The sequence below is a fragment of the Trichechus manatus genome, unplaced genomic scaffold (genome assembly GCF_000243295.1).
Source record: "Trichechus manatus latirostris isolate Lorelei unplaced genomic scaffold, TriManLat1.0 scaffold00014, whole genome shotgun sequence".
In the NCBI taxonomy this organism is placed as follows: domain Eukaryota; kingdom Metazoa; phylum Chordata; class Mammalia; order Sirenia; family Trichechidae; genus Trichechus; species Trichechus manatus.
Genome location: NW_004443950.1, coordinates 10,281,473 through 10,294,178, shown reverse-complemented (window position 1 = coordinate 10,294,178; position 12,706 = coordinate 10,281,473). Strand labels below are relative to the sequence as shown.

The 12,706-nt window shown below is 48.6% G+C and overlaps 1 protein-coding gene across 1 annotated transcript; it reads left to right on the top strand.

The window, feature by feature from the left end:
• The first annotated feature begins 709 nt into the window (after positions 1-709).
• On the top strand, positions 710-12,688 carry USB1 (U6 snRNA biogenesis phosphodiesterase 1). Its single transcript, XM_004371540.3, has 7 exons — positions 710-815; positions 2,183-2,349; positions 4,195-4,378; positions 6,489-6,542; positions 10,041-10,146; positions 11,027-11,110; positions 12,359-12,688. The coding sequence occupies exons 1-7, from the start codon at positions 712-714 to the stop codon at positions 12,461-12,463; spliced, it is 804 nt and encodes a 267-aa protein (XP_004371597.1). The 5' UTR covers positions 710-711; the 3' UTR covers positions 12,464-12,688.
• The last annotated feature ends 18 nt before the right edge of the window (positions 12,689-12,706 follow it).

Here is a 12,706-nt window from a genome sequence, read left to right as displayed (position 1 = left end):
CCCTGCCGGGGACCCCGCGGCCGGGCCGGGCGGACACGCAGGGCGCGCGGGGCGGTCCTCGAGTCGGCCGGGTAGACCAGCCTCAGCCGACCGAGGGAGGCGTTCCGCTTCCGACCATGCCGTTAGGTCTTAGGGGAGTGGGCTTCGGTGGTCTGGCCCCTGGCCAGACTCCTGCACTTGAGAGGAGTGGCCTCCTAGGCCCTCTGATCTTCTGAGACTGACCCGCCCCTGACCGCTCAGCTTAACCCCTAGGGATGGGGGCCCCGGGGCTCGGACTTGGGCCCGGCTTGAGGAGGAGGCTCCGGGACCTCTGATCCTGGCCGAGCCGAGAGGACAGGGATCTCCGCCAGGTCTAGTGCGCTAATCCAGGGACCATCTATGGCTGAGAAGTCTGGTCCTGGGTAGCTGCGGACAAGGCAGTGGACAGAGAGATCAGGGCTCAGGGCGATCTGTGAAATGGGCACACGAGGGTTGGGGGTTCCGGGGAGCAACTCAAGCTGCAGCCTGCATGCAGGCAGCGTGGTCTCAGATCTCAGCATCTTTACTAACGTCTTGCGGGGTCCCGCCCCCTCAGCCCCGGCCCGCCCCTCCCGGCCCCGCCCCGAGGAGGTGCTAATCCAGGCCTCGCCTCAGCGAGGGCACTTCCGGTGCAGCGGAACTCGGGGCGCGGGGCTGCTGTTTGACAGGCCCTGCTTTCTCGGCGGAGGCTACATGAATGCGGTGGCCCTCGTGGGCTACAGCAGCAGCGGGTCCGAGGATGAGGCAGAGGCCGGGGCCAGGGCTCCGGCCAGACCGGGGGCTGGAGGGGGCCGTCGGTAAGTCCGAGGAAGTCTCCCTTTGGAAGGTGCGGATTAGCTCAAGACCCGGACTTGGGGGAGGGGGCAGGGAACAGGGCGGCTCGCCGGGAAAGGAGGCGCAGGGGGAAAGAAAGATCTAGAGGGCACCCCTCGATAAGGCTCCAAAGTGCCCCCACCCGGCCAGGCCAGGTGTGGCAGGCCAGAAACGTAGGTTCGTGTCCAACCTCTGCCGCTGGCTCAACCCGTCTCCTAGCTAGGTCTGTTTCCTCATTTGAACACAATTGCAATAATAATAGCTAAAGCTTATGGAAAGCTAGTTATTCATTCTTCCAGTAAATATTCACTGAGCATCCATGCTGCATCAGGCCGGGGACTGGGGACTCAGCAGTGAACAAAACCATCCAAGTCTCTTACTTCGTGGTACTTAGGGTCTTAAGTGCCAGGCCTTATGCTTGCTGAGTGGTTTACAAGCAGTATCTCAGTTGATCTCACAATAACTCTACAGTTAGAAGTACACCCTACAGATTAGGAAACTGAGGTCCAGAAAGGGGACATGATTTGCCCAAGACCAGGGAGCTAGGAGGTGGTACTCAGCCCATGCCTGTCCAGCTAGGAAACATGACCTCTGAACCAGACCGTCCACCTGCCCAGTTGTTTCCTGTTGGGGCTGTCTCTGCACCCTGCTAAGGTCTGTTGGGAGACACCAGTGAAACAATACTGGGGAAAGAGCTTTGTGGTTATCTAAAAGCTACTTCAGGAGCCCTGGTGGCGCAACGATTATGTGCTCAGCTGCTGACCGAAAGGTTGGCAGTTTGAAGCATCCAGCTGCTCCGCTGGAGAAAGACCTGATGATCTGCTCTTATAAAGATTACAACCTAGAAAATTCTATGGAGCAGTTCTCTCTCCCGTGGGCTCACTATAAGCAGGAGTAGACTTAACAGCACCTAACAACAGCAGCCAGAAGCTATTTCAAGTAAATACTGTGTCACATGGGGCCACCAGGAGTTGAAATCGCCTTAACGGCACCTAACGACAACATGGAGCTGTAAAAAAAACCAAACCTGTTGTCACTGAGTTGATTCTGATTCATAGCAACCCTATAGGACAGGGTAGAACTGCCCTGTAGGGTTTCCAAGGCTGTAAATCTTTACAGAAACAAACTGCCACATCTTTCTCCCATGGAGTGCCTGGTGGATTTGAACCACTGACCTTTCAGTTAGCAGCCAAGCTCTTAACCACTGTGCCACCAGGGCTCCTACTTCAAGTACCTGGTTGGAAATAGATGCTCAGAGTCAGCATGTATAAGGGGTTACAAGTTCTTCTATGTACAGAGGTAGAGAATGCTAGGACAGTAAATGTACTTATGTTCTCTTTTTCAATTGCAGTGACCAGACCCCCCTTCCCAGCCAGAGGTTGCCAGTGCCTGACAGTGTGCTGAACATGTTCCCAAGCACTGAGGAGGGTCCTGAGGATGACGGTGCAAAACACGGGGGGCGGGTGCGCACCTTCCCCCATGAGCGGGGCAACTGGGCCACTCACGTTTATGTGCCCTGTGAGCGTTCTAAGTGTCTGTCAATAAGGTTCTGATGAAAGAGATGTGGTGAATCATAGTGGATTACTGTGGAACTGTAGGAGCCCTGGTGGTACAATGGTTAAGTGCTGTGCTGCTAACCAAAAGGTTGGTGGTTTGAATCCACCTGCCAGTTTGCTCCCGTGAAGATTGCACATTGCCGTCAAGTCCATCCCCACTTAACAGCAACCCTATAGGACAGAGTAGAACTGCCACATGGGGTTTCCAAGGCTGTGATCTTTACAGAAGCAGACTGCCACATCTTTCTCCCACGGAGTGGCTGATGGGTCTGAACTGCTGACCTTTCCATTAACAGCCAAGCGCTTAACCACTGTGCCACCAGGGTCCTTTCCCATGAAGATTACAGCCTAGAACACCCTGTGGGGCAGTTCTACTCTGTCACATGGGGCCACCATGAGTTGAAATCGACTGAACAGCACCTAACAACAACAACATGGAGCTGTAAAAAAACGAGTTCGAACTCTTTGTACTGATGTGGAAGGATGTCCTGCATGTCGTGTTATATGAAGAAACCTAGCTGCAGAGCAGTTTGAGCGCTGTGCTCTTGTTTTTTTAAACAAATGAAATATATACGTTAGCATGCACTGAGAAGGAGCTGGGGAAAGATACACCTACGTTTTTGTCAGTCTTTATCTCTAGGCTAGTGGTCTTGAAAGTGGGTGTATATTCCCTGGGTGGGTCTAGGTGATCCATTAAGGTATAGGAAGAAAAGTAATAGAACTTCTACATGTACAGCCATGTGCTATATAGTGTCTTTTCAGGCAATATGCAACCGCATATACGTCCGTGATCCCAGAAGGTTATAACAGAGTTGAGAAATCCCCATCCGAGAACAGGACATAGTGGACACAATCAGACATAGCAAACACGACAACTTCCTGCACGCAACACGTGTATCTCACATCTCTTATATACAAAGCGATCGCACTGCTAGGCGTATAATGGTACAGTACATGTATAACCTATAACATACATCTTGATAGTCATGATAAACATCTGTTACTGGCTTATGTATGTCCTGTACTGTACCTTCTATCATTATTTTAATGTGAACTTTCCCTACTTACAAATAAGTTTACCATATAACAGTGTATGCTTCGACTTGTAGGCAGCAGCATCCAATCTCATGTATCACACGTCTCGAGTGTTGCAGCGTGATCTCTCTGTTTAATTTTCTTTCGAAAATATTACTGTGAAGTGCCTCGTGGCTCCTAAACACAGTAAAACCAGTGCTGGTGATAGTAGCAGCAAGAGGCAAAGGGGAAGTATCCATTTGGAACCGAAACAAAAGTTATCCCAGATAGCTTTGCTAAGTAGTGTTCGCCCAACATCCAAGTCACATAACGTCGTGTTTCACAGAAGTAGTGTGGACATTAAGAGATGCATGACTGTACTTATTTTTATCGCATCTTTAAAAACATTTTTTTTTGAAAGTACACATTTTGTAACATAATTTTACAGAGTAGCATGCATTTGTAATTTATAAACAAATACGTTTATTGGAGATATGTTCAAACTTGTTTTACTAATGGGCTGTGTGATCAAAACAGTTTGATCTGCTCTAGGTGATAAGATTTCAGGAGCCTCTGCTTTCTCCTTTACATACTGCTTTTGTACTTGAATTCTTGACAATGAGCAATTGTTACTTCTATAACCAGAACTTTAAAGTGTTATTAGGCTGTTCTTAAGGTAATTTTTTTCCAAAACCTCGAGTAAAAAGAACCTCTCTCTGCCTTCTGGGCTTCTTCATTCAGCCATGCCTCCTTGACTAAGAGAACAGCCCACCCTCTCCACTCTCTTTTCCAGATGAAGCTGGGGAGGAGTTCTTGGACCTGCTTGACATGTTGCTGCCCCACGCCCAGACCTGCATCCCGCGCCTGGTGAGGATGGAGGAGTTCCACCTCAGCCTGTCCCAGAGCGTGGTTCTGCGCCACCACTGGATCCTCCCCTTTGTGCAGGCTCTGAAAGACCGCATGGCCTCCTTCCAGAGGTGAGTGCTTCGCCTGCCTCTCATCTCACTCCCCTCCAAGGCTCCTTCTTTCCTGGACTTCTGTAGGATGTGGGTGGTGCAGGGCTTATTACCTCAGCAAGCAGGCTAAGCCTAAAGGTCAAGCCACTGGACATCCCCTGGGGCTGCCCGCTGTGCACATCATCCGGTGCAACCTTAGACACGTCAGCTCTCGAAGCCTCCAGTTCTTATCCACACTCAGCTCATGGTCATGGTGGTAGCCATCTCAGATGGGGCTTGTGACAGTGAAATGAGATCATGTGTGTCCTCAGTGTGACACCTGGCAAAGGGGAGTTTATGGCAGGGTCACAACTGGACCTGCTTCTGGTTTTATCTGCCTGCCTAGGGTTTCTTTTTTCCTCTAAGTACCTCATATTGCTCTTCTGCCTACTGGAAATAGCTTTCCTCCTAGACTTGACCAGATCAAACCATGCTCCTTCATCCACACTCTGCACAATGGTTTCCTCTCCAAGAAGCCCTCAGTCCCAGGAATTATCCTGTCTTGCAGTATTCCATGGTCCGGCTGTTTACACCCCCGGTGCTAATTTCATTCATCCCTATATACAGTCATTCCCTGTTTGGCTCCCCTTCTGGAGCCCAGGTTCCTCCAGGCCCAGAACTGTGGCTTCGTTATGAATGGCCCGACAGCTTTTCCCCAAGTGCTTTGCTCACTGTAGGCTTCGAATAGATGTTTGTTGATTGAGCAGTAGACAGCCCAGAGAACACCCTTTCAAGCCCTCTGTGTTCTCTGAATCTTGGTACTAGAAGGAGCCTAAGAAGTCATCCAGGTGGTGGTTTTCTCACTCTGATTTGATCTGCAGAACCCTGTCTTCAGAGGAGGTGTTACAGAAAAGCCGAATGGGTAAGACTGATGAAAGCAGAACCATTTTAGCCAAAGCCCCACCCTTGCACTTCAAGAGACCTTAGGTCCCACAGATTCCATAGAACTACTCAGCCCAATTAGAAAACTGCAGATTTAGTTTAACATCTTTTGAGGTCCAGAGGAGGGAAGGGTTTGCTCCTTCAGTCAGTCAGCCAGATAATAAAGGCTAAAACTGATCTCCAGACCTAGTCTAGTCCCACACCCCCTGCCTTGTTTTGGTTGTCACTGTCAAATTTACTGAGTCACATGTATATTAGTCAGGACTCCTGATCGCAAGTGCCCAGAACCCAACTCAAAGTGGGTGGTTTAAACCCAAAGGGAATTTATAGGCTGGTGTCAACCAAAGCTTTCAGAGGCAGCACTGGCTTCTTGCATGGGTGGATTCAGGTGACCAGAAGATGTCGGATGGCATCTGACTCTCCCCGTCTCTCAGCTCTGCCTCCCCCCTGTGCTGGCTTCATTCCCAAGCGGGCTTTCCCCACAATGACAGGAAGCCACCCTCATCTCCAATACCAGCAGAGACCCTCCTCCCGTCCCCTCACTAAAGCACTGAAGGGGAGGGCAGGGGCTTTGGAATCAGGCTCACTGAGGTTCACATCCTGGCTGTCTCCCTTAGGAGCTGGGTAATCTTGGGCAAAGTATTCAGCCTCACCAAGCTTCACTTTCCTTGTCTGTAAAATGGACATAAATTAGAATGCCCTCCTCACAGAGTTGTACGAGGATTCCATGAACTGATGTGCACACAGCCCTTAGCTCAATTCCTGACAAATGGGAAGAGTACTTGTTATTGCTTAGCCTAGATTGCAGTTGGCTTTTTTTAACCTATAAGGAAAAAACTGGCCCTTAAGTAATCTGTTATCACCTACTTGATGAATAAGACTTTCTCAGTTCCCATCAGTAAAGTTGAGATAGTCTCAAATTGTTTAGTAGAATGAACTGCTATTAACAAAGTAGAATTCATACCAGCATCTGGATGGTGCTGGGTGTTGTTTGGACTGGGTGATTTTAGGGTCTTGTCCGACTCTAATATTTTAGGGTTCTCTTTCTTTGCCTCAATTTACCACCTATGTGATAGGGGGGCAACTAAGTGTGAAACAAGAATTGACTATATTTTCAAAGTGCTGTTTATTAACTTAAAGTTTTTTGTTTTTTTTTTTTAAATTATTAGTCTTCCAGAAATGTGGCCTTTTTTCTTCTTCTAAATTTCAGATTCTTCTTTACTGCCAACCGGGTAAAGATTTATACCAATCAAGAGAAAACCAGGTGGGTGTCCCCCTAATCTCCCACCCCCCACCACTTCCAGAAGAAGATTCTTTAGTGCAAAGGTTGAGGGGGTGCTTTGCTCCTGACCTTGCCTGTCCCGCTGTTTGTTTGTCTCTTAATCAACTCTATGACTCCAAAAAGGAGCCCTGGTGGCAGAATGATTAAGTGCTCCTTGCTAACTAGAAGGTCAGTGATTCGAACCTACAAGCAGCTCAGCAGTAGAAAAGACCTGGCGGTCTGCTCCCATAGAGATTAAACTAAAAAACCAAACCCGTTGCTGTCAAGTCAATTCTGACTAATAGTGACCCTATTTAGGACAGAGTAGAGCTGTTCTTTACAGAAGCAAACTGCTACATCTTTTTCCTGTGGAGCAGCTGATGGGTTCAAACCACCAACCTTTTGTTTAGCAGCTGAGTGCTTACCACTGCGCCACCAGGCCTCCTCCATAAAGATTACCAAACTCACAGCAGCCCTATGGAACAGAGTAGAACTGCCCCATAGGATTTCCAAGGAGTAGCTGGTGAATTCAAACTGCCGACCTTTTTGCTTAGCAACCAGATGCTTAACCACTGCACCACCAGGACTCCCCATAAAGATGACAGCGTTGGAAACCCTATGGGGCAGTTCTGCTCTTTCCTGTAGGGTTGCTATGAGTCAGAATCGACTCGACGGCACACAACAACATGACTACAGAGGCAGCTGTTCGCTCATCAGAACCCTTCCTTTCATTAAGAGAAATCACTAGGGGAGGTTTCTAGGGTAGGCGGAAGTTGAGAAAACCATCTTGCTATAGTGAAAAAAATCTCTGGGACTGAAAGAGAACCTGGATTCCTGCGCCAGCCCTGCCTCAGTTGTGACATTTGGCTTATCTCTTCCCCTCCATGACCTTCCACTTCCATGCTGTCAGAGGCCTTGCCTTGATCTGGCTATCACTGAGTGGTGATGAGGCTCAAATGAGCTGAGCGAGTTTTGAAAAAGTCAAAAATATTAAAGTATTAGATGAACATAAGAAGGAATTATTATCAAGGCTTCAAAGTGAGCCTCCGTGTCTCATCCACTCAGTGAGCCCCGTCTCTTCCTCTCAGCGCTCTGAAAGGAGGCTCATTCATTCACTCATTCTATTCTGCACACATTTATGAAGCACCAACTCTGTGCCAGGCACTTGTATGCCAAAGATTCAGCAGCGAACAAGATAGACGCAGTCCTGCTCTTAGAGATCCTACACTCTGCAGGGGAGACAGATAATAAACAAGTAAGTGAGATCATTATAGCATGATAGAACAGAAGTGGATGGCCAAGGAGGGCACCAGGAAGGCGGCATTTGATGGCAACCTGAGGGTGAGGAGGAGCCAGCCTTGGGAAGAGCTGCTGCAGGAGCCTTCCACACAGAGGACACAGCAAAGAAAGGGACTTCAAGGCAGGCTAGAGCTTGGCATGTTTGAGGAGAGCGGTGGGGTGGAACCTGGGGAGAGTGGCAAGAGGTGCGTGGGCAGGGTTAGCTCATGCAGCACCTTTGAGACCAAGGTAAGGAGTTTGGACTCAATGTAATGGAAGCCATTGGAGGGATTCGAACATAAATTTAGACATGATCTGATTTAAGTTTATAAATGTTCAGTCTGGCTAGATTGTATCTGTATCTGCTAATGAGTCTGGAGAAAAGGTTTAAGAAAGCAGGTGTAGACAGGGAGACCAGTGAGGAGGCATTTGTAGTTGTCCAGGTCAGGGAACAGTGGTGGTCTGGACTAGGGTGATGACAGTGAAGAAGCTGAAAAGTGGACACATTGGAGATAACACTGGAGGTAGAATCAACTGGAATTAACAATGGGTTGGATTTGGATAGTAAATTTCTGGGTTTTTGGTGTGAACAACTGGATGACCAGTGTCCCATTTTCTGTGATCAAAAACACTGGTGGAATGAGAAGCAAAAGTTCTGCTTTATACATGTTAGGTTTTACTCCCTGTTAGGCCACAGGTAGTAAATGCTACACTCCCAGGTGGAAATGTCACATACACAGTTAGATATACAGACAGGTGCCAGCTGGAGATAGAATTTTGGGAGTCATCGTCTATGTGGTATTTAAAGTGGGGACTGGGTAAGATAAGCTTGCAGGAAAGTACAGGTAGAAAAGATAAGAGGGCTGAGGATTGAGCTCTGCATCCCTCCACCATTTAGAGGTTGGAAAGAAGAGAGGGCAGCAAAGGAGACTGAACAAGGAGGCCAGAGGGAAATTCAAACTAGGAATGTCTAGTGGGTAATGTCTTGGAAGCCAAGTGAGAAAGGGTTTTGAGGAGGGAGTGGTCAGCTGTGTCAGATGCTGACCAGTTAAGATATAGATAGTTGAATTTGGTAATATGGAACCCATTGGCAACTTTGACGAGCGGTTTTGGCAAAGTGGGTTGAAGATAAGAGGTGAAGAAGTAGAGACGGTCAAGGTAGACGAATCTTTATCAGACATTTTACCGAAAATGGAATGGGGGCTGGCTGAAGCTACGAGTTCAAGAGAAGGTTTTAAAAGATGAGATGTACAGCATGTCTGTGTGCTTACGGGAGGGGTAGCTGATACCAGAGAGGAACGTCCTTGAGAAAGGTCCAGAGCATAGGGGTTGGCTGCAACAGGAGTGATGATGGAGACCATGGTTGCAGAAGCTTCTAGGTTGGCAGATGAAGGCGTTCCTAGGAGGTTGTTAGACTTTGAGGAGGGAGGGAGGGAAGATGTAGTTACAATTAGAGAAGGAGGGCTTGAAGCTGGAGGTGGAGGAATAAGAGTCAGCTCAGAATTTTGATCAAAGATTCTATAGAGGAATCCTGATCAAAGAGGGGGTAATGCAGAACAGAATTTCAAATTCTCGTGGACTCCAGGCTTCCTGGAGCCATGAAAGTGATTGAACCCCTGAAACTATTGCCCTGAGATAATCTTTTAAACCTTAAACCAGAAACATCCCCTGAAGTCTTCTTAAAACCAAACAATAGTTTAGCTTAGCTAGTAAAAAATGTCTACCTTGAGCATTAAGCTCTTTTAAGAACTATCTCTATGGGATCAAATTGACAACAGCAACTTGAAATATTAGCTAGGAACCTTAGAGGGCAGTGAATTTATGTTAATGGGAGAGGAACAACTCAGAGAAGGAGGATGAGAATGGTTGCACAACTCCAAGAATGTAATCAGTGTCACTAAATAGTACACGTAGAGAGCATTGAATTGGTGTATGTTTTGCTGTGCATATTCTCAACAACAGCAACAAAATAAATAAAATTTAAAAAAAAAAACCTGAAAATAACACATGTTGGCGAGGATGTGGGGAAACTGGAATCCTTACCAAAGAAGAAAGAGTCAGCTCACAGATCTGGAAAGCGCACTTACCGGGGAGTTGAGGTCAGAACTCATGGCCAGACCTCTAGGTTTCTTGTCTGTCGCGTCCTCTGCCCCAGTTTGATGGTCTGTGTTCTCAGAGGCTGCGTCTCATGTCCGTGTTATCTCTACTTCTGCCTCCCCCCAGGACCTTTGTTGGGCTCGAGGTCACCTCAGGGCATGCCCAGTTCCTCAACCTGGTTTCAGAGGTGGACAGAGTTATGGAGGAATTCGACCTCACCACTTTCTACAAGGTAATGAATGGGGCATTCTCTTCTCCATTGGCCCATCTGTAACTGGAGTAAAACCATCCTGAGGCCCTTGTTAGAGGCAAACTAAAGAGCCCTCTAGAATTTTCCCCACATGAAGTATTGCAAATGCCCGCCTTGAGAGGACACACATCCCCGGGGAGTTGAGGGGTCTGAGGTGTGGTCTGATGCAACCCACCCAAAGTCTAACATTTCTTAGGACTCTTGTGTTCGATCTTAAATAGGTACAGGATTTGTGTATTCTACTCCATAACGTATTCATGTTTGTTTTTATATGTTTTAAAGAGTAGTTTTCCCTGATACTGTTTAATAAACTCAACACTCCAGGAAGAGTTGTAGCTTCAGGTACCTTCCTGCACCTTGTCCACTGCCCTCTACGAGCATTTGAACCCCAAGTTGAGCATCAGGGTCTTAAAGGGCCATTGGTTTTACATGATACATTTTTTTTAAAACCATGCTGAGATAATATGTAAGTATGAATTTGAATGGAGATAATTATCATTTCTTCCTAATTTTAGACATTTTCGTTTTTGTTCATTTAGTCTTGAGAAGTATGGCATCTGTTAGATTGTTTGAGATCAGGAAATAGAGTTGGAGCCTGGGTTCTCTTTCATGCCCCCAAATTTAATGGCTCTCTCTGTGATAATAAAGGAATGCCTCTGAAGAAAGGACCGACCCAGGGCTATTTGGTCTGTCTATGGGGGGGTGCTTGGAAGTGCTTGGGGGATGGGAGTCTAGTCACCCATGGAGCAGGCCAGGGATCCAGCAGGGACACCATGACAGGCCTGTCACAGACCTGCCTCTGTCTCCTGGCCTCTCCAGGGGTATCTGGGTGACGGCCTGTCTCTTTGGTGTTCCTCTCCAGGACCCGTCATTCCATGTCAGCCTGGCCTGGTGTGTGGGCGATGCACGTCCCCAGCTGGAGGGACAGTGCCTGCGCGACCTGCAGGTGAAATCCCAGTGTGGGAGCCCAGAGGGTGCTGGATTCCGGCAGCAATGGGATGCATGCTGGAGAGGAGGGGGAGGGCAGCCGATCGGCCTTGAGGATTAGGAATCCAAACCAGAATCCCTGGAAAACTAATGACATCATCTGTCCCATTGCCGTTGAGTTGATTCTGACTCATAGTGACCCTATAGTACAGAGTAGAACTGCCCCACACGGTTTCCAGGGAGCAGCTGATGGATTCGAACTGCCGACCTTTTGGTTAGCAGCCATAGAACGACATCACAGGAGACCTTAACACCTTACCTCGCTACTCCAAGTGTGGTCCCCGGACCTGAAGTGCCCCTATCATCTGGGAGCTCATTAGCAATACAGACTCTGTTCCCACCCCAGACCGAACAAGTCAGAGTGACATTTTAAGAAGCCCCCCAGGAGAGAAGCACTGCCCTAGAACACTGCTCTGAGAGGATGCTGCAGGCCTCCCCAAGTCCTGGCCTCTCATCCAGACGTCAAAAGCTTGGGTGCCCACAGGGGCCTGGCAGGGATTGGAAATGAGTGAAACGTGCCAGCCCTCGCAGCCTATCTCACACTTTGATGACGAGATGAAATAGTGCACTTTCGTGTCAGTGGCTTTAGAAGAGAAGCAGCTGTGCAGGTGCTGTAGAGAGTGGTGGCTGAAACTCCGCCTCTGCAGGGGAGACGGGGAGACTGCGGGAACTGTGGCTGCGCAGGAACGCAGACCTGGTGTTTTTCAGCAGAATCTAGAAGTCCAGATTTTTATGTGTAATCTGCCTATTTTCAAATGTTGGCAACTAATCTTAATTTTTAAAAAGCATTTTGAAGTAAAGCGAGATGTGCAGGCTAGACAAAGCCCACAGACCATCTGTCATCAAGTGGCCACCGTTGCGCTCAGCCTGACCACACTGGAGGCGGCAGCAGTGTGGCGCGCAAAGGACCCTGGCTTCGGGCTCCTCGGCAGGGCCGGGTCCCAAGCCTGGTTTTAGTGGTTTCTGTAACCCAGGGCTCTGAGCATCTTATCTGTAAAGCTAGGATGCTAGGACTGACCTCATTAGATTGCAGAGCCTATTAGACAAGGTAACGAAGTGCAGAGCCTGGAGCCTGTGTGGCCCTTGGTCTCCCCTCCTCCTTGCCTAGCCTCTGAAGGATTCCCATAGACTGGTTTTGTTTGCAGTGTCATCTGGGTCCCTGATTCCCTTAATGTGACGACTGTCCTTTCCTCGTTCTTGGTTTAAGGAAATTGTGGATGAGTTTGAAGACTCTGAGCTGCTGCTGCGTGTGCATGCTGAGCAAATCCGCTGCAAGTCTGGGAACAAATTCTTCTCCTTGCCTTTGAAGTGAGCGCAGAGGACCCCCTTGCCCAGGCCCCTCTGCAGGCCAGGCAGAAAGGGAGGAGCCTGCTGACATCCGTAGGGATGCTCCCAACCTCGCACCAGGAGGCCTCCATCACACCTTCCCCCTGGCAGGAGGTGTATCCGCTCCTGGTTGGCCCTGTGTGCCTGTGCTGTGGTCATTCCCAGAAATTACCAGTAGAGGGCAGCCTGGGCTTCCTGGTTCCTGTTCTATGGTTGTTCCACAAAAATT